This window comes from Salvia splendens, chromosome 8 (genome assembly GCF_004379255.2).
Source record: "Salvia splendens isolate huo1 chromosome 8, SspV2, whole genome shotgun sequence".
NCBI lineage: Eukaryota > Viridiplantae > Streptophyta > Magnoliopsida > Lamiales > Lamiaceae > Salvia > Salvia splendens.
Genome location: NC_056039.1, coordinates 34,478,169 through 34,499,401, shown reverse-complemented (window position 1 = coordinate 34,499,401; position 21,233 = coordinate 34,478,169). Strand labels below are relative to the sequence as shown.

At 38.4% G+C, this 21,233-nt stretch overlaps 2 protein-coding genes and 1 pseudogene across 5 annotated transcripts; all 3 read right to left on the bottom strand.

Moving 5' to 3' along the window:
• Positions 1-1,846: 1,846 nt before the first annotated feature.
• Positions 1,847-6,469, bottom strand: LOC121745114 (rRNA (cytosine-C(5))-methyltransferase NOP2C-like). Of its 4 annotated transcripts, none has more exons than XM_042138898.1 (13): positions 6,382-6,469; positions 6,150-6,268; positions 5,416-5,776; positions 5,120-5,333; positions 4,886-5,023; positions 4,678-4,740; positions 4,326-4,447; positions 3,806-4,013; positions 3,402-3,616; positions 3,077-3,177; positions 2,824-2,905; positions 2,634-2,695; positions 1,847-2,247 (listed from the first exon to the last, which is right to left on the bottom strand). In XM_042138898.1, the coding sequence occupies exons 1-13, from the start codon at positions 6,463-6,465 to the stop codon at positions 2,133-2,135; spliced, it is 1,884 nt and encodes a 627-aa protein (XP_041994832.1). In that variant the 5' UTR covers positions 6,466-6,469; the 3' UTR covers positions 1,847-2,132. The 4 variants fall into 4 exon arrangements, with proteins under 4 accessions (XP_041994832.1, XP_041994833.1, XP_041994834.1 ...); XM_042138899.1 differs by having other exon boundaries at positions 3,402-3,613; XM_042138900.1 differs by having other exon boundaries at positions 5,186-5,333.
• Positions 6,470-7,486: 1,017 nt separating this feature from the next.
• LOC121745597 (60S ribosomal protein L23a-1-like) lies at positions 7,487-9,242 on the bottom strand. Its single transcript, XM_042139558.1, has 3 exons — positions 9,147-9,242; positions 8,068-8,431; positions 7,487-7,743 (listed from the first exon to the last, which is right to left on the bottom strand). The coding sequence occupies exons 1-3, from the start codon at positions 9,160-9,162 to the stop codon at positions 7,659-7,661; spliced, it is 465 nt and encodes a 154-aa protein (XP_041995492.1). The 5' UTR covers positions 9,163-9,242; the 3' UTR covers positions 7,487-7,658.
• Positions 9,243-16,205: 6,963 nt separating this feature from the next.
• LOC121746152 lies at positions 16,206-18,120 on the bottom strand (annotated as a pseudogene).
• Positions 18,121-21,233: the final 3,113 nt, after the last annotated feature.

Genomic DNA, 21,233 nt, shown 5'->3' with positions numbered 1-21,233 from the left:
TCCTTCGTCCTAGCTCGGCCCGAAATCTTTCGGAGGCCATGGGACTCAGTCATCCAGCCCGAATAAATCCTTTTCCCGGGCCAGAAATTCTATGCCGTGCCTGGCAGGACAGTGAAGAAACTCATGCGTCGGATCAGAAAGCCAAGGGCAATGGGCCAGGGCTTCACATCAACCGAGAATCCCTCTCAGAGCAGCCTGTCGTCCTTCACCGGGATTCTAGTGAAGCCAGGGATAAAATCCAAGACCCGAAACTTGCATGTTAGGTTTTTCGGCATTGATTCGAACAATAAGAAAGATTCCAGTGACACAGCTTCTAATCTTTCAGGTAAAAAAGTGTGGAAATAAATCTTCAAATGGTTCAAAACAGAGATATGAGAAAAAGGAGAGGGCCCGAATCGAATCTGCATGGGAGCCCGGCCTTCAATCAATCACAGAATGAAGATTTTGAATTATGTTGATTCATGTTTTAATCAAAGAGTGATAATTTCGTTTTTGAATGATGATTAACAATATATATTCTTGTCTTTGTTCAATCTAATTTGACATTGAAACCACATTGTTGCAGTTACAGTTTTGTTTTTCAAATAATATTTGTACGAAAGATAAATCATTATATCTGAAACGCAAACAATTATCCATGAACATCAGATTGGTGAAGGAAACATTTGAAAGCGAGGACCAACTTTTTTCAGATAAATTAATTTTGGGCTCGATGCATGCCTGCATTGTTAGTACTAGAAGGAAATAGGAAAACAGAGCACATTAAGAAAATACAATTCTGCATATTATCTGAATAGTTTCATATGGCATACTAAGAACTAAACCATTAAATACCAACTTGAATGAAATCCAATCTGACTGAAAAGATGGTTTAAAATGTTTGCAATGTAACAAAACCACGATGATTAGCACTTTGATAAGAAGCAATTTAAAATCTGAAAATGTCGACTCCCATAGATCATTAGCATATCAAAGTCCAAGTAAGATTTCAACCGTTTGCAGTAACAGTTTACCATCACACTAGTATACCAAAATTGCCTATAATAAATAGGAGTAGTAATTAGCTACTCCCTATAGTAAATTCCACGATCTTGCTACAAGCAAAGGTTCAAGTGTTTTAACACAAATTTTTTATTGCTTATCATAGCCAACACAAATCCATCAAAGGATGCACTGAACTGCACTTGCACAATAGAAGAAATGCTCATATTTAATTTGACTTTGACAAGACTAATGAATGAATTACCAGCCAAACGCATACATGACTCAGTTTTAAACAAGTAGGACCGACCGACCTTAGAGCTAAAGTTGTGGCTAAGCCTCAGGCTTTCTTCTCCTTTATATCATGTCGTCACATTCATTCATCACACTTCTGCTGAAACAAAAAATTAACAACTCCTTCCAACCTCTTACATCTCTGCTACATCTATTCTATTTTTATTTTCTTTTTTCAAAAGCATTCTATTTTTCGCTGTCATAGCCCGGCCCAGCCCATGTATTCAAAGTCTGTATATGGAATTTGCATAGAATTTACAAGGTTGCAATAACAATTATCGATTATTAACTTTATTTTACTTTTTTATGAGAAATTGGAGTTGTTATTCTAGCTCAACAAATATTATTTATTTTACTTTTTTATGAGAATTCTAATTTGTCACAAGTATTTATAAGCTATACATATAAATCGAATTTGTATAAGCTTCAATAACTTTTTCCTTTCGTCATAACTTTGCCAAACTCTCTTAATTCTCACACACATGACACAATATTAGGTGCCTCTCTCCCCAATGGCCATGAGCAGAACAAATACCACCCTTTTTCAGTAGCAACTAGAGAGCACCCAAAATCAAGAAATGTAAAATCATGATGCTAGCTCATTGATTGTAACAATGAACAGTTAAATACAACATTGAATATTGTAATTCTTCTAGACAAATCATCAATAGATTCAGTGTGAAGTACTGGGCTACAACAGGGGGGTATGAGTTCATGTCATGCTTCTGAAAATTTCCCTACTATAGAAACGAATAATTTCACCTCATCAAGCCCGCAATCATTCAAGGAAGGACACAATGACGAAATAATGGCAAACGCTATCTTGGATTCTTGAGACATGTGAATTTTACTTTAAGTTAGATGTCTTTGCAACCAACGTTGAACTTGGCGATGAAGAAGCCCATAGTATCAAGTTCTGAGGAAGGATCAAATCTCTGAACAAAATCCTCTTCGCCGGGTCTCAACCATTCCCTGAAAAATCAAACAGGGTACAATTTGAGAGACAAAATGATTTACAGTTTAGAATTAAATCATTTATAACTAGATCTCGATGGCACTTTAAAAAACAAGATAAAGTGGGGATGTCTTTTCAAAATTCAAACTAGCACATGTGACACTGTAGCAAGCTTAAGCTAATAGGCATGTTAGTGGTTTTATTCCAACCGATCTTCATTTTGACACCATGGCATCAAACATATCAAAAATCACAAAAATCAACTTCCACGTAGTTCGCCACTGGTCAGTGTTCTGTTCCTTTGCATTGACTATCATTTATGCATCTACTGAATGCAACAGCACACGTAACTGTAATAGATTAGGAACGTAGTACAAGGTGCCAGCCAGCATAAAGTACTTACTCTTGGTATCCATCCGGAAATTGACAACCTCCAACAAGGCCAGGTCCTCCTACCTTTGGATGCTGTATTGGTTTAGAAAACAGACGTCACGATCATTATTTAAAGAGAATCCTTTACTTCCGCTCATGCTGGCAGAAAATCAATCTTGGCAAGATATTAATGTCTAAAGGCCTCAAAACTTCGAGCTAACCTGTGATGCCAACGAGAGGAACTTGTGTGTGTCCAATGCATATCTAACCAGTGTCTCATTCTCACCTGGGTTTATTGTACACCTGCGATTTGAATACACGAAGAAGTGATATTCTACTTTCAAAAAGATATGGTAACATACAGAAGAATGCTATGCTGAAGGAAAAGCTCAGAAGATATTAGTAATTAAAGCAAGCGCTTAGAGATAAACATACAATAACTAAAGAAAAAATCATAGTTTATAGAATGCTTACGTTGAGTACACAATGACTCCACCAGGGCGAACAAGCTGTACAGCCTGGTCAAACATCCGCCTCTGATACTTGGCATGGCTTCGTAATGACTCCATAGTATCCTGATAGCAAAAACAGATATAAAGGACTAATTGTTGGTCAAGCAACAGATACAACATACTTTGCATGTGCAGGGCAAACACGAGTTTCATTCCTATTTACAAATGGCACAAATGCACAGCCGACTTATAGAAAAAGAACAATGTAAATTATGCTTCAACTTTAGGTATGCATGTATGACGTAACTATCAGATCATAAGAAGAAAAATTCAGAACCAGATCATACCTCTCCAGAAAACAACCGAGGTCTTAGACCAAGAGCGGAGCAAGGAGCATCAAGAAGAACACGATCAAAGGTATTGGGGAAAAATCCTTTACACTTTTCAACTCTTCCACCTAAAGTATTATTTCGCCCTGGCCAGTTTCTCATTACCCGCATATTCTTCCTGTGCTCCGCATTACTGGTGTACTTTCCATTCTTTGGTTGATCAAGGTTAGCTACTTTGTCCAATCAAGATGAAAGTAATAAAAAGTCAGGAACTTCTGGTATCAAAGCAACAGGACAACCGGAACATAATGTCCTCGCCCCCTCAACCATAAAGAGAGACATGGAGACAGAAAGAGAAAGAGAAAGAACAAGATCTGCACAACAATAATGAAAACATCACCGGCTTTAAGGAAAAAACTCACCATGAGAAAACCCTACAGTGGTATCTGATACTTTCTCAATTCCAGATTTTGGTAAATCGGAGTATTGAATGCTCCCATTCACCCCACCCTGTGTAGCATCCTGATTATCAGATTTATTTATATGCTGAACAGATTTAAGAGCATCAAGCTTATAAGTAGTTATACACTTCAATCCCAATTCAGCTGCCAATTTCTGGATCTCAAGCACCTGAAATATGACATGGATCAATAAGATGCATTCCAATATTTACAAGGCACAGAAAAGCAAGTTAAGACAGTGATTTATATAAATTTTGAAATAGAAGACTTAAATCTATTTCTGATTCTCTGGGTCACTTTTAGTCTTTTTTATCTCCTGGAAGATTAAGCAAATCCAGTAACTTCTAACTTGATACCCTAGCTGGCATCCCCGATAAGTGGAAGGTGGCAGGCCATTTAGTCATTGTTTACAAAGAAGTGATGATAGAAAGATATTTGAGAAAAAATATTCATAATAACCTATAAGGTTCAGAAGGTTCACCTTATTGTGAGATCGATCAGCTGCAATAACCTCTCCGTTGTCCTTCATGAGGATAGCAATTGCTGTGGTCTTACCTCCAGGAGCTGCACACATGTCTAATATCTTCTCTCCCTCTTGAGGATCTAAATATTAGAATGGGGAATCATGGTGACTAATAGGCATCTAAACCAGCACTATACTAATTTCACCAATCACTGTCAAGCTTTCTTGGTGCCCTTTCAAGCACCAAGTTATCCTTCTAAACAGTAACATTAGTCTAAGCTTCGCCAACACACAGGAAATAAGAGAAGAAATGACAAAAATTGCTAAAAATGTGCCTACAACTAAACCATTATAGTCAATAGCTACATACCTAAGGCATGAGCAGTGATGATGCTAGGGAGATTCTGAAGAAATATTTCCCCCTCGAGTAAATCTGCAATATAATAAATCATGGTCCAATTAACAATACAAACTTTTCAGTTTTTACACACAAAGACAATTAAAAACTCAGACCAGCAGACAACTAAGTGGTATATGATACTCCGTAATAAAATATTATTCCTACTAGAAAACAGTACCATTAAATGAAGGTAGGTTAAATACTCTGTTATTCAGGTCTAAAGCAACTCCTTGAGGAACCCGGAACATCCCAGCTCTGGACATCATACTGATTCCTTGACCAATGTAGAGGCCATTCCGTTCAAAATAAAAAGGATCTGTAACAAATACAAACTTGTTTGTAACTATTAACTAATAATAAAAATCCAATAAGTTCAAATATATACATATCATAACTGAAATACAAAGCCTACAGATGTGGTAGGCAGACATGACTAATGAAGCAAAATAAATGGCAAAAAGCCCAAGGGGAAGTATGCCTGCTTGTGATCCCTGAAGTACAGTTCCACGTGTAAAACCAACTCCCCAGCCGCCATCAGCACCAGGCTGCTCCAATGCAACTGAAACTGCAACTTGTTCTCCTTTCTCCACGTGAGCACTACAGGCCAAAACACCAGGTACATACACCTAAACATAGTCTATCAAAAATTGGCAGCAACAACAACAATAGCATTCTTGTACCATGTTTGCACCTAAATTGCATACTTACATGAGCACCACGAAGAACTGCTTCTGCACATTTACGGCTCACAATCACTTCCTTAGGAGGTTTGTCTTCCTTATACCCATAATCGATGGTATGTGGTCCAGACCCTTGGACAAAAACTACATAATCTAGGCCAGGTATCTTACACTTTGAAATGAAAGAATTTTTCAAGGAAGCGTGTGGGGAACCATCAGAAACAACTGGTTCAGTTGCAATACCATCAGAGTTATTAGAAGCATCGGATCTTTTAGAAGGATTACTTTGCCACCCATTCTCCTGTAGTAGGGAACTAAGCTTCTTGATGACAGAGTCACTAGTTGACTTAAGTGTATTCACTCGTATACATGAGTAACACGACGGCTGCCTGAAAAGTGGATATGTATCAACTAACAAAACGATTACATAAAGAGGAAATACAATCACAATTACATTCTATACAAACTTTGGTCATTGTTATTATCCAATGCTGTAAACAATCAGAAGGTAGTTCAAAGCTGACAGCATACACAAAAAACAAAGACAACTGTAGACACCAGAATGAAATGCGAATTTCGGCAAATTAGCTCCTATTCCGCACATATTAGTACTTTGGAAAACTCAATTACAAACTAGGCAGTCATCAAACAGTGCAGAATCCAGTTAAAGACATTCTATCCAGTTTTTGGACTCACCAAATCCCCACAGGCATTAGATGATGAAAATAAAAATGGAAACACGCGGAGAGAGCAAAAACATACGTGAGGGCCTTGGAAATTCGAGCGAAATGGTCAGCTCCGTAGGCTTTGACGAAATACGCTTCCACTTGAGGATTCCACCTCAATGTCGGATTGTAACAATACCGTTCCGATGGATCCATCTGCATTCACAAACCAATCAATCAGCTTAAGCGAACAAATACTATATAAACAAATTCATATATAGAAACATGGATTGATACGCATATCTAGAGGCTAGAGGCTAGACACAGACCTTAGGATGAGAGGGTTTATGGTGGTTGAGAGAGGAAAGGGTTCTTCTGCAGAGGGTTTTCAGAAACGCTCTCCCTCTCTTCATTAAATGTTTTTTTCTCTCAATTTTTTCATTCGTATTTTAATTTACTATAATCCGTTATTTTTGTTTTGACATCATTAGCATTTTGTCTATGTAAAGTACAAAATGTTTCATAATTATTTCATGTTGGTACTAAAAGTTTTATCGTTGTTTCATATTGATACAAAAAATTTCTTCATTTATGCATCACATAAATAAAAAAGTTAACGTCGTTTAAACACATATAATGAAATGTATTAAAAAGAAAAACAAACGAAACTTTTTTTAAGAATTATGTAAACTTCAAACTTTTTATACTACAATAAAAATAAAAATTGAAATAAAATATAGGAATTACCACTATTCGGGCCAATCCTATGGGCTCTAGTTAATTTCATGTCAATCCTATGATGTGTTTAGTCAATCACAAATGCACAAAGAGATAAAGGAGAAGAGAAGTAATATTTCACCTATTGTGATTGGTTGGTTGGATGGACACGCAATGTGTCCAATGTTTGAACCACTAAATTTTTACTCAACAAACAGAGACACGATCAATTATATTCAGAGTGATTTTACTCCCACGACCGTTAAAAATATTACTACTTCGTTAGTTTTACACATAATATAAAGTCAAACTCAATTTACCTATTTTTTTAAAGTTTAAATACATTAAAAATATCAATAACTTTTATTTTTAGATAATTTCTAAATTAATGATATCATAAACAACATTTAAACTGATTGAAACTAAACATATAAAAATTCAACCAATATCACCTATCAGTTCAATACCATTCATAATCTAGCAACAAGAATAATTACTATTATAATAGAAATAATAATAGCAGCTATAGGCTTTTATCTTCAAAAAATCAAAATATAATCCATCCGTCTGATTTCCCACAACCTTATTTACAAACAATTCTAAATTATATAGAGTAAAAAACTGAAGACTTTGTATAGTTTATAGTACTAATAGTTAAATAAATGCCATTGTGCACACTATACTTGAGCGTATAGAATTCAAAACTCAACGAAAGACTGGACAGAAAATTATGCATTTCCAAGGCAACCAACAATTATGGACTAATGTAAAGGTCTCTAATAATAATAGAACATCTAAAAATGCAATAAAATTTGGTCACACGTCTGAGTTTACAAAAATCTGGGTTTCACAAACAAAGAGCATAAACAGCGAGGTGAAGGCAACTTGTTTAGATGATCCCAATCTTGTTAGCAACATCCAAAGCGTCATAATCTGGCGTCAACCTCACGTACGCCTTCTTCGTACCATCAGGCCTGAGACAGATAAACTTATTCAGATTCAAGTGCAGAAGAAATGGTATAAAACAATTTGAGATACTAGTGCCATCACACGTTGAGTTAGCATATCACATGAAACAGTTTCATTTTGTACTTCCCAATTAAGCAATGAAAATGACACTAATTTCACTGCCAGTTCAATGTATTGGAAGAGCAACATAATAATAAAGTTGAGAAATTTCTAACCAGAATTACATAAAATATTAAAAAAAAAGTCTTGTAAAGATGGACATTCAATCACTTGATCAAAAAAATGAAAGTTAAAGAACATATATCCAGATATAAGAGAAAATGGTATACCTGATGAGAGTGTTAACCTTCTTGGTCTGAATGTCATACATTTTCTTGACGGCATTCTTGATCTTCTTCTTGTCGGCACGGATGTCAACAATGAAGACTAAGGTATTGTTGTCCTCGATTTTTTTCATCGCTGATTCCGTGGTCAAGGGATATTTGAGAATCTGGTAGTGATCAAGCTTGTTGCGAGGGGCAGCACTGATCCGGGGATACTTTGGAGTTCTTTCCTTCGTCAATGTTTTTGGCCGGTAGAAAGTGACTTTAGTGCGCATCGTCTTGACCTTCTTCTTGAAGGTACCAGGTGATTTTACTGCCTTAGCAGCCTTCAAGGCCTGGGCCTTTGCATCAGACTTCTTCGAAGCATCGGCTGCATAGCATTTAAAAAAAATTACAAATGCAAGGGGTTAGAACTTTTTTGCATAAGAGTTCTAATAAAAAATAAAAGGCTGTTTGCACATTAAATTCCACTTCGCGTGATATGAATGTGTGAAGAAATCAACCACCGAATAAACTGGAAATTAATTTAAAACTAATTTTCAAGTATGTCAGTCACCACAATAAAAAAAATTCAACTTTTAACAAACACAACGTGTTCTCAACATTTTATAATGCAAAAACTAATGTTGCGAAAAAATCACATGAACATATCTCGAGCAACAGCTAACAGCCGTAGGTCAGATTATCAAATTATTCAACATCTCAGCAAACAACTTCTAAATTCTAACTCAAAAATTTACATTCACTATCTTCAAATCAATTCCAGTGATAGTGCCATTCACGCATCCCAAACGGATCAAATCAACATGATGTACAATCTACAGCAATAGAAAAAGTTAAACTAAAAACTACAGCTCGCATTCAAATCAGCAACAATCAACATAACATCACAGCAAAAAGCGGGACAAAAAATAATCGAGAAAAAAAAACAACAGCTCGCATTCAAATCTACAACACATAAACGTCGACAAATCCATAGTCAAAACAACGCAAAATCACAGCTGATTCGAGGCATGACAAATAAATAATCGATAAAAACAATCCGAATCGCGTAAACTCGAGATTTAAAGAGAAGAATAGCACACCTTTAGCTGGGGCCATTTCGAAACGAAGTGCTCTAGCGATTTAGGTTTTTGGGAGGGTATGGGTGATTATAGGAAAATGATGTTCTTCGATTGGGCCAGTGCCATTGTTGAACTGAGAGCCCAACTTAATATTGAATAAATATTATTTGGGCCGGGCTATATTTTATTCATGAATTCCAAAATTTTATTTTTTTTCCACCCCTAAGATATAATATCATGAACTTAAATTGTTCTTGAATTTTTTCACCGGCGATGGAATCGGACCACATCTCATTTACTCTCACATCACATCAGGCTACATCTCATTTGTTAATGTTAAGTTTGATGATCGATTCTTGGTGGAAGCTGCGTTTGATTCACAAATGAAAATGGAAGAAAAGAATTTTATTCACTAGAATACTTTTGAGAGAAGGAAGGAAAAAATCGCGTAGCAACCAACCACGACTCTAACTAAAAGAAGCAGCTACTTTTAATCCAATGGCTAGGATTAAAACATGACTAACTAATCACATCCAACGGCTGCTGAACGAGATGTTGTAACAGTCGAGTTCTTCTCCAAACTTCAATCTTTTCCTCCACTTACTGGAGCTTTTGTGCTTGGTGCTTGAGCCATCACACCTCATTACAAACTCCACCTTGATTGCTCAATCACCACCCAAACTTATCCTTTCAAGTCCCACCAATTTCAGACATAGTAAGAAATTTTCCTTTGGCAATGGTTTTGTCTACATGTCTGTCGGATTCTTTGATGTATGGACCTTGAAAACCTTCACACTGCCCTTCTCTATCTCTTCCCTGATAAAGTGATACCGCACATCAATGTGCTTTGATCTCTCGTGATAAACCTGGTGCTTGGCCAAATGAATACCACTGTTATTATCACAACCAACTGCTATAGCCTCTTGTTCAACACCAAAATAAGATAGCATCCTTTTTAACCAAAAACTCTCCTTAATTGCAGCAGCGAGTGATATGAACTCCGCTTCTGTAGTGGAAAGGGCCACCACACTTTGGAGACTGGACTTCCTGCTTATAGCAGATCCAAACATAGTGAATATGTAGGCTGACTGAGATTTTCTGTTGTCTAAGTTTCCAGCAAAATCTGAGTCACAATACCCCACAACGGTATCAGCTTCACCTTTATCATTTGCCCCAAACAGAATGCTTACATTCTCAGCACCCCTTAGATATCTCAATAACCACTTTAGAGCAGCCCAATGTTCCCTTCCATGATTTGCCATAAACCTGCTAATCACACTAATAGCTTGAGCAACATCTGCTCTAGTGCTGATCATGGCATACATGATGCTCCCCACAATATTAGCATAAGGTATTCTTTGCATTTCCATAGCCTCAGCTTCACTTTTGGGCCTCTGATCAGCAGTAAGTTTGAAGTGCATTGCTAATGGTGTAGCTACTGGTCTCATGTTCTCCACCTTAAACTTCCTCAGTAACTTCGAAATATAGTCAGATTGTGTTAGCCACAACCTCCTTTTAGCTCTATCTCTAACAATGCTCATCCCAAGAATTCTCCTTGCAGCCCCGAGATCTTTCATTTAAAAAACTGCACTGAGCTCACCCTTCACCTGCTGAACATCTTCCTTGCTCTTCCCAACAATTAGCATGTCATCTACATAGAGTAGAAGATAGGTGGAATTCATGCCCTTCTTCCTGATGTACACACAGGAATCATAGCTTGATCTATGAAAGCCAATCTCAATCATATAATCATCAAAAGTTCTGTTCCATTGCCTGCTTGCCTGTTTCAAGCCATATATGCTTCTCTTAAGTAAGCAAACTTTACTCTCACTTCCTGGCTTGATAAACCCCTCTGGTTGCGTCATGTAAATGGTTTCTTCCAGCCCCCCATGTAAGAACGCTGTCTTCACATCTAGCTGTTCCAATTCCAGATCCATCTTGGCTACTAAGGCCAACAACATTCTAATGGAAGTGTGTTTCACAACCGGTGAGAAGACTTCATTGTAATCAATTCCATGCTCTTGAATGAAGCCTCTAGCCACTAAACGAGCCTTGAATCTTATCTGATCACCATCAACTCCATCCAACTTCTTTTTGAAAATCCACTTACAGCTGACCACCCTTCTGCCATCAGGTTTATCAACCAATACCCATGTACCATTTTTGAGCAGGGAATCTATCTCTTCCACCATTTCTTTCATCCAATTCTCTCATTCCTTGCTCTGCATAGCTTCCTTATATGAAGATGGTTCTGCATACTCAACATCCTCAGCCACACATAAAGCATAGAACAACATTTCAGAGTCATTAAATCTGGATGGCAATTTAGTTTCCCTTCTAACCCGGTCCCTTGCTAGCTGATAGTTCTTTAAGTCAGTCTGATGCTCAGGTTGTGATACATCTTGAGCTCCCTGAGGTTCAACAATCTTCTCAGATTCACCATTCTCCACCTCAAATTCAGTTCCACCAGCAGAATCATCTACAGAAATAGACTTCTCAAGCACCACCTTATTTTTGTCCAGAAAAGGCATTTCTGCCTCAGAGAACACAACATCTCTACTGATTACTATCTTATGATTCCCTGGCTCCACACACCACAAGCGATATCCCTTTACACCTGGTTGATATAGAACACACACCTTATAGCTCGAGCATCCAGCTTCCCTTGTTTGAGGTGAGCATATGCTTTGCAACCAAAAACTTTCAGACTTGTGTAGTCACTATGACTCCCATACCACCTAAAATCAGGTGTATCACCCCCTATGCTCGATGAAGGACACTTATTGATCAGTTTCACGGCAGTAGATGCAGCCTCAGCCCAAAATTTTTTCTCAAGACCGGATGACAGAAGCATGCACCTAACCCTCTTCAATATTGTCATATTTGCCCGTTCTGCAATACCATTTTGCTGTGGATTAAGAGGTACGGTTCTGTGCCTCTTTATACCTCTCCCCTTGCAGTAATTATCAAAATCCTTAGAGAGATACTCCAAGCCATTATCCGTCCTCAAACACTTAAGGACACATGACCTTTCTTTCTCAACTTCAAGACACCACTCCTTGAATTTACTAAATGCCTCTGCTTTTTCTTTTAGGATGTATAGCCATATTTTTCGAGAGTAATCATCAATAATACTCATGTAATATCTCCCACCCCCATAGAAATCACAGAAGCCGGTCCCCATAAATCACTATGAGCATAATCAAGGGTGGATGTTGAAGTGTGTTCACCTTTAGGGTATGGCTGCTTCTTGGATTTTCCTAGGATGCATTCCTCACATGGACTGGAATTTTTTTGCTCATAGCTGTGGATGATTCCCTTCTTGGCTAGCTCTTTGATGTTGCCTTCAGCCGCATGAGCAAGTCTCATGTGCCATAGTCTATAATCCTCCGTCTTGATCACATTGACCTGTGCTTTAGGAATTTCAACATTAGCCAACAAGTAATACAGGCTACCTCTCCTTTCTGCCTCCATCACTACTCTCTGTTCTTTAGTTACCACCATCTTCCCTCTAGTGGAACTAAAAGTATACCCTTTCTTCTCAAGAAGACCAAGCGAGATGAGGTTCCTTTTAATGTCTGGTATGTACCTGACATCATCAATGATATTCATCGATCCATCATTCATCCTCAATCTGATTTTGCCTACGCCCTGGATAGCACAAACTTGGTTATTGCCAAGTATTACAGATCCACTGATTTCTTGGATCTCTTCAAACCAGCTCAAATTCGGACTCATATGGAGGCTACACCCTGAGTCCATAATCCATGAGCCTCCCAGATGTCCATCCATCACATTGAGAATTTCTGGTGAGTCATTTTCTTCAACACAATCAATTTTAGGGACCCGATTTCCTCCACCATTTGCCTGCCTTTTCTTCCAAGCAAAACAGTTCCTTTTGAGATGACCTGGCTTTTTACACTAGAAACATGAGCGAGCTTCCTTTTGATCGCTCGACAAAGCCTTCTGACTTTCCTGACTTCCCTTCTGAAATTTCTTGATGCCTTTGAATTTCTTGACACTCAAGCTTTCAGCCACAATCTCTGGATTTCTTGAGCCCACCTTATGAAGTTCCTTTGCCCTTATGGCTGATTGAACCTCAAGAAGTGTGACTGTACCCTCTCGGCCATACATTATTGCATCTCGAAGCTGATCAAAAGATTTAGGCAGTGCATTCAAAAGTAATATTGCCTTATCTTCATCCCCTATCGTGACATCGATATTCTCAAGATCGTCCACTGCTTTATTGAAATCTTCAAGTTGTTCCAATATCGCCTTATCATCAGAAAATCGGTAGGAGTACAATCTCTGCTTCATGAATAGCCGATTTGCCAAAGATTTAGCCATATATAAGTCTTCAAGCTTCGCGAGCACCCCGGCTGCTGTCGTTTCCTTCGCAACATCCCGGAGAACTTTATCCCCAAGGCATAGCACAATAGCACTGTGTGCCTTTGCCTCGATTTCAGCTCGCCTCTAGATCTCCTTCTCATCAAGATCTTCTTTCTTCCCATCCGCCTCCTTCGACTTATCCCCCTTGTCTTCCGCCTTCAACGCCGAGGCAAGACCTTGATGAATTAGCATAGCCCGCATCTTCATCCGCCATAAGCCGAAATCATTCCTACCCGTGAATTTCTCGGCCTCAAATCTAGAAGCCATAACTCCTCCCGATCTCACTCGAATAACAGCTTAGAAAATCAATCGCGCCTCCACGCTTCCCACAGACGGCGCCAATTGTTAAGTTTGATGATCGATTCTTGGTGGAAGCTGCGTTTGATTCACAAATGAAAATGGAAGAAAAGAATTTTATTCACTAGAATACTTTTGAGAGAAGGAAGGAAAAAATCGCGTAGCAACCAACCACGACTCTAACTAAAAGAAGCAGCTACTTCTAATCCAATGGCTAGGATTAAAACATGACTAACTAATCACATCCAACGGCTGCTGAACGAGATGTTGTAACAGCCGAGTTCTTCTCCAAACTTCAATCTTTTCCTCCACTTACTGAAGCTTTTGTGCTTGGTGCTTGAGCCATCACACCTCATTACAGTTAAGTGGCTGATGAGCTAGTAAACACGAGTAAAAAACTTTGTGGGTCGGATATTTTAACGTACGGTGTATTTAGAGCAAGAGTATTTCTTAGATACGTAATGTTGCACAATGCTTAAACCATTAATTTTTTGACTCAACAAATAGAGGCAATGCTAGTTGTATTCGGAGTGAGTTCTCTCTTGGTACCATGAATATTATTATTGGTGTCCTTATTTATTTTTTATAATTTCAACTAAATTAATAAAATAACATAATCAAACTTTTATTTTTATACATATAATTTGTAAATTGTTTGAATTAAAGTAAACATATATGAATAAAACATACTCCCTCTATCCCATTAAATACGAAACGTTTTTCTTTTTGGATTGTCCAATTAAAAATGAAACGTTTCATAAAATGGATACGATTCTATCTCTATTTTTTCATCTCTCTTACTTTACTCTCTCTTCATTAACACACAAAACAACATTACATAAAATCTTGTGCCGATTCTCAAATGTTGCATATTTAATGGAACAGAGGAGTTACGTGCTATTATGGATTGTGATAGAAATCTGTGGGTTCCATCCTAAAACCAATTGGTGATAGGAGGAGGGGCCCATGAGACTTATATACTAGTTTCAGTTTTATCTTGACACCGATGTGGGACAGTTATATGTTATATTTTTAGTTTCAATTGCCAACACCCTCCCTCAAACCCTTCAAGGTGAACCTTGGAGGGGTTGGACTTTTTTCTAATCGATTGGACAATCGGTCCAATTTTTTTTTCGATCGGTTGGACCACTTGGCCCAAATTTTTAAGTCCAGATATACTGCTGGGTCAGTCATTTTTTTCGGGTTCGGCCCAGATATACTGCTGGGTCAGTTAAATTTGACCCACAGTCGGCGACCCGCTCTGATACCATGATAGAAATCTGTGGGTTCCATCCTAAAACCAATTGGTGATAGGAGGAGGGGCCCATGAGACTTATATACTAGTTTCAGTTTTATCTTGACACCGATGTGGGACAGTTATATGTTATATTTTTAGTTTCAATTGCCAACAGATTGCATCATCAATTCGATCAGTTTACTTCAACAATATATTCCACATAATATATAAATTTATTTATTCTTCCGACAACATAATTTATCATTTCCTCTATTCACAACGTATTTGCTAATCCTTATTAATATACTCCACTATTTATAATATAAGTCAGTACATTCTTAATAGTCGTACTTACTCAATACACACGAGTTTGACTGGTCAAATTTCTCTTATGGTAGGAGTATCTGGAATTTTAATTTTTGAATAGCAACTACAATGTTGCAAATTATAAGTATCTCCACTTAAAATTCACTACAACAACGCTTCAAAAATCGTACTAATTATTGTTGGTGTTCCAATAAAAATAAGGAGACTTAAATGAAAACGTTATAAAAAAGAGTAAAAGATCCAAGTTAACTTTTCCTTAATTTTATAGACACTTTCTTTTGCATTATTAAAAGATAAAAGTTTTTTATAGTGATTCTATAAACGACAATATGACTTTAAGTAGATTTTGGGTATAAGTATCTCCACTTAAAATTCTTTGAAGCTCAATCTCCCACCACAGAAACACATTACACATATATTTTTGTTGTACCCATTAACTAAAATGAAGGGTTTTTTTTTATTTTTTTGTTCTAAACCACGATTGTCATTCCTCGAGTGTACTGGACTTTTTTTTTGTTTCGGTTTTGGGAGAGACGCATGACCCTCATGCGTCACCTTTTAATAAAACGCATGACGATTATGCGTCTTTGTGCAAATCACCCGGTCGGGTGTTTTGCCACTGCAATCTCACAATTCGAAAAAATTGAGAGACGCATGTCCCTCACAAAGACGCATAATCATCATGCGTTTCATTAAAAAGGAGACGCATGAGGGTCATGCGTCTCTCCCAAAGCCGGAACAAAAAAAAAGTCCAGTACACTAGAGGAATGACAATTGTGTTCTAGAACAAAAAAAGAAAAAACCCCTAAAATGAAAGTAAAGATGAAAGCTTAGAGAGAAGGACGTAGTTTCAAGTTCAATCTCCTAAGCCAAACAGAATGCAGAATCATATGAAACAAATCAAATCTGTCGGGTGTTGGATTGACCACAAAATGCCTTTGCACTTGCTTCACCCTCTGCTGCATCTTTAAATACTTAGCCTCAGAAATCCCAGACAAAATCTCCTTGATCTTACCTATATCATCCACATCAATCACAACGGCAAACTTCTTCCAGTTGAGCACGTCGCTAAACGGCGGCACGTAGCTCTTGGAGATCAACACGGGGACGCACTCCGAGTAGACGGCCTCCACCACCCGCGGGCTGGCCACCTCATACCCGCTCGGGCAGAGGCAGTACTTGCTGTTCCTCAGCATTGTCTCGTAGCTGAGGTTGTCCGGGAGCTTCTGATAGACTCACACGTCCGCGTCTCTCCCCTCCCATTGCTCGAGGAGGAGGTGCCGAATGTGGCCGTGTAGGCCACCCGCGAAGAAGGCCAGGATGGACCTCTCCTTGGCTGGCGGCCCCCCAAGGAGGCCCGTCACCTCGCCCGTCTTGAGGTTGATCTCGGGCAAGGTTACGTCCTTGAGGGGGTTGAACCCCTCGGACGTGTTGGCGTTGCATAAAACTCGGATCGAGTTATTGTACATGAGCGGGACGTAAGAGCTCGAGTGGGGCCCCTGTCATATATACCATCAAACATAATCTAATATTACAAGTGGTACTCGAGAGACGTAGTAGACATACCCAATCATGACAGGAGAGCATGAAATGATCAGCCCCAAGGCTTCGATTCCAGAAGGGATGCTTGTGGGAGATGCTTTGGACATAATCCACAAGGGTGGTGCCAATGGGAGTAATGTCAAATGACTCGGGTTCGTACAGATATTGAACCATCGCAACCACACTAAAAGGCATGAAATACACATGAGCTTCTTCAGGATCCTTGGTTTGAAATCGACCCCCCTTCTCTATCTCATGAATGAACCTTCCCTCCGAGGAGTATATGCTCCGGCAAGGCCCGCCATGGAATACCGGAGCTTCCCCTTCTTCGTATACGTACACCTTGAACACATTCTCCATTTCTATGTAGCTCATGCACCCAAACTAGGCTTGTTAGGGTTAGGGTTAGGGTTAGGATTGGATTTTCCCTTTATTTATCTTTTCCTATATATGTTTTCATTTCTTACCTTTTTGACAACCTTTTCCTATATATGTTTTCATTTATACCGTTAAATTAAGCTTATAGTCTTCTTTTGTGCACATGTTAATTTATATGAGATCGACACTTCACTAGCTAAGAAGTTCGATCAAGCTCAATTCCGAGAGAACCCATTAATCATACCTATGAAACACGTTGAGAGTCGTGTTCAACAATTGATGGGACTAAGCTTCTATTTTTAGCAGCCTCTCTAATTGAAAGTCGTGCTTTGGCTAAAACCGCTTCATTCTTCTCTAATCGGCTATACCGTCTATGTAGCCCACTATTCACAAATCCTCGCGTTTCCGCATTTGATAAGTCGTGGTTTGGCTGCGACGACTCCTCTTTTCTCTAGAAAATGAAAAATACTTAGTTTGGTACCAAAGTAACACACATATAGATTTAATTAAAAAAAGTAGTAACATACTATAATATAAACTTACTATTAGGTTAGAATGTGCTGGGCGTCTCAACACTACAGCATCGGAGACCTTGTTCAAGTTGCTATTCTCATGATCGTTATGAGTATTGTAAGATGAATTGAATTTGAACGAGCTTAGAAACCCTAGCGACTTCCAAGAAAACAACGTCACTAGCGATTTGCGAGGGCCCAAATCGAACGCAATGAAGGAAATGAGAAGCAAAGGTGTTAAAAGTATGAAAGCCAATGCAGAAGGTGAGATTGAAAAGTATGAAGACCAATGTGACTTTCTTGATGGCCACATTTAGAAAGGGAAGGTGTGTGTGTGTGTGTGTGTGTGAGAGAGAGAGAGAGAGAGAGAGAGAGAGAGAGAGAGAGAGAGTAAAGCCTTTTACTCTAAACAGGAATCATATGCTGAGTGCCGTTCGAGGCTTTTCAGGCTAGAAACAGAATGGATTATTTTTAAATTCTTGTTTTGCTCATTGCCAGTCGGAAAGGCAGGATACTTGGTTTGCCGATGATTCTCCCATAATTAACAACAAGCCCGTTGCACTTGCTGTTGGAGATTGGTACTTCGATCGAGCTACTGTCAAGGCTGTCGACTGTGCATACCCATGCGATAGAACCTGTCACAATCTGGTATTCAAATAGATCAGGATAGTTATGCTGCATCTATTTTTAAAGCTAAAACTGAATCATTAGTTATACTCCATATAAGTATGATTATTGTTTGAGCTCCCATTGATGCTGTTGTTACTGTAACTTCAAAGGCAATAATACCTCGATTGACATCTATGATTATCATTGTATTATGAATACTTGTACCCTTCGATAAGAATGAAGAGCAATTTCATTAAAAAAAAGTAAACTAACAGCCTACATATAATAGCAACTTAGATATTGGATCATTTTCTCTTGGATACAATGTAGTTGGTTGGTATAGTTTTAGTGAAATTGATTATGTTTGAAGATCAATAGCCGTTGAAATTGGTGGTTATTAGTTTTTTTTTTAATTTTATTACTTTTGATTTGATAATTGATGTTCTACTAGATCAATTTTGTTCTAAAATACTGGATGTTTTTGCAATCTACGGTTACATAACACCAGAAACGTAAAATGCAGAATCACAATTCACAATAATCTCTGGCTTGTGCACTTTTATTGTTTAATGATTCTCTGAGTTCCGGCCTAACTAACGTTCCAAACCGTTGGTACAAACTTAGGTGTCTATTTGCTGTTGGATAACTATGGGCCTCCAGTCTCAGCTTGTGCTCTGAATTAAGTTTTGTTGACATTCACTGGAGATGTAATGTGCCAACACTAGTAGTCACTTTCGTCGTGCAGAATCTAAGGTTTTAAGAAGAAAACAGATATGATTGGAAAAAGTGATAAGGTTCACTCTATGGCATGAGATTGGCCATTGGGCCCAGAAACAGATCCATCTGAGTTATTGAGCTCCAGATTGCAACAGTCACCACCGTTATATCTCAGATTTTACATGAGTTGGCCTTGTTGCTTCATTTGGTAAATGTCATGAAACTCCCAACAGTTGTGATGATTGGTGTAACCGGTCAGTGCACATCATGTAAAAACTCTAAAGAGGATCTCGAGGTACTATGGTTTTTTCCATATCTTGCTGAGTTATATAGTGGTCTATATGCTCGAGTTTCGTATTGTTTGGTTTTAGACTTGAATGCTAAGAGTTATCGTATCATCGAGCATAAACAGGAGGATGTGTTCTATTCAATGCTATGGAAACATATTTTCTAAATAAAACTAGAACGTGTTCACCATACTTACCTTTCTTGATCAAACCATGGCCCTTATCTTCTTTTGTCAAACTAGCTTTACTTCTTCATAGACTATTCTTAATTTTGATTCGAAAGAGTGCTTTTGACATGTAACATGCCAGATTGGAGTGCACTTGGCCAATATTTCGTCTCTTACATGCTCCAAAGAAAAGATGGTCCAAAGTCCAACCAAGACTTCAATTCAAGGGATAGCAAAGAGACTTGGCGTACACTGTATGGGCGATGATCTTGTTGTTCAAGTTGTGAGAGGAGAAAACCGTCTGCTCTAGTTTTTTCGTGTTTGCCGGGGATGACATCCGTAGTTTAGTTTTGTGAGTCCCAATATCTTAGTTCTATAATACTGGCACTTGTTTTGAGTCTAAGAAACAGTGTGAAGTTCAATCGTACATGCACAAACTCAACTATGTGGACTAATTGTAATATGGAAACCTTTTTTCATGCATACAAAGCTATTTTTTGGTCAGGTTGGTGGAATTGTGGCCTGGAAATTTTGTTATTTTGATTCAGTCAAGTTGGACTTATCGAGCCTTTGATGATTAGTGAACCATAAAATGAAACATCAAAGTGTTAAACATAAGTACGAGATACTTGATGAAATCAAATGGCATAGCAATATAGTTGCATCATTCTTGCAAACAGAAATGAGTGATGTGTTTCAATTCAGACAATGTCTCCAAACTTCGAATATTCCCACATCCCACCCTTCATTCACAATGGATCAGTTTCCAAATCTAATTAAATCACCCGCTAATTATGTCCATCTTTTCCAATTAATCAATAATCATCAACTCACCAGCCATTTTTCATTTTCTTACAACTCTAGGGGTAAAAAATGCAATTTCCAAAAGTTGATACCCCTTCATCATTCAAAAATATAAAAATCCGCATCCTCTTTCCCTTCCCTCCAAAACTGGGAAATGCAAAAGCCCTAGCTCCAATCGGTGGGAAACGCCACAAAAAATTCCAAGTAATTTAGAGGTTTTTGTCATGGATTCCAAGGAGGAAAACAACGCCGATGGAGACCGCCGTCACATGGCGGCTGAGAACTCCGACACGGTGGCTCTGAACAAAAAGCGGGTTCACAGGGTGAGCTTTGCTGAGATGACATCCGTTTACTTCTTCGACCGTAATGAGGAGTTCAACGAGACATCTCAGGTGGAGACTGCGAAAATGGTGGACGATTCGCCAACTGGATTCAGGTTACGCGGGCTGTCGGAGCGTGGTAAGGTGTTTGCTGGCGAGGATGATGGCGGTGATAGCCTTGAAGACGAGATAATGGAAATGCAAAGGTCGTTTTTGAAGCCGATTAGATCTCTTTCCTCAGGGGGAGCTTGATGGGTTCTGCCTCTTCGAATGATGGCGAGTTTCATTGCCTGACTATTTTTATGGTTGTTTTCTGTGTTCTTCTGTCGGTTTATTGTGTTCGTTGATTGGTTTTCTTAGTGATTGAATAATGGGATCTACTTTTCGATTGTTGTTTTAGTGATCAATGGTGTTTACTGTTTAAAATTTTATGGTTCATCAGCTGGCAGCTAAATTAGCAATCTATAATCTCCGTTCATGATTTTTAGAATCAGGTTATTGTTTCAAACAAACAATTTCACT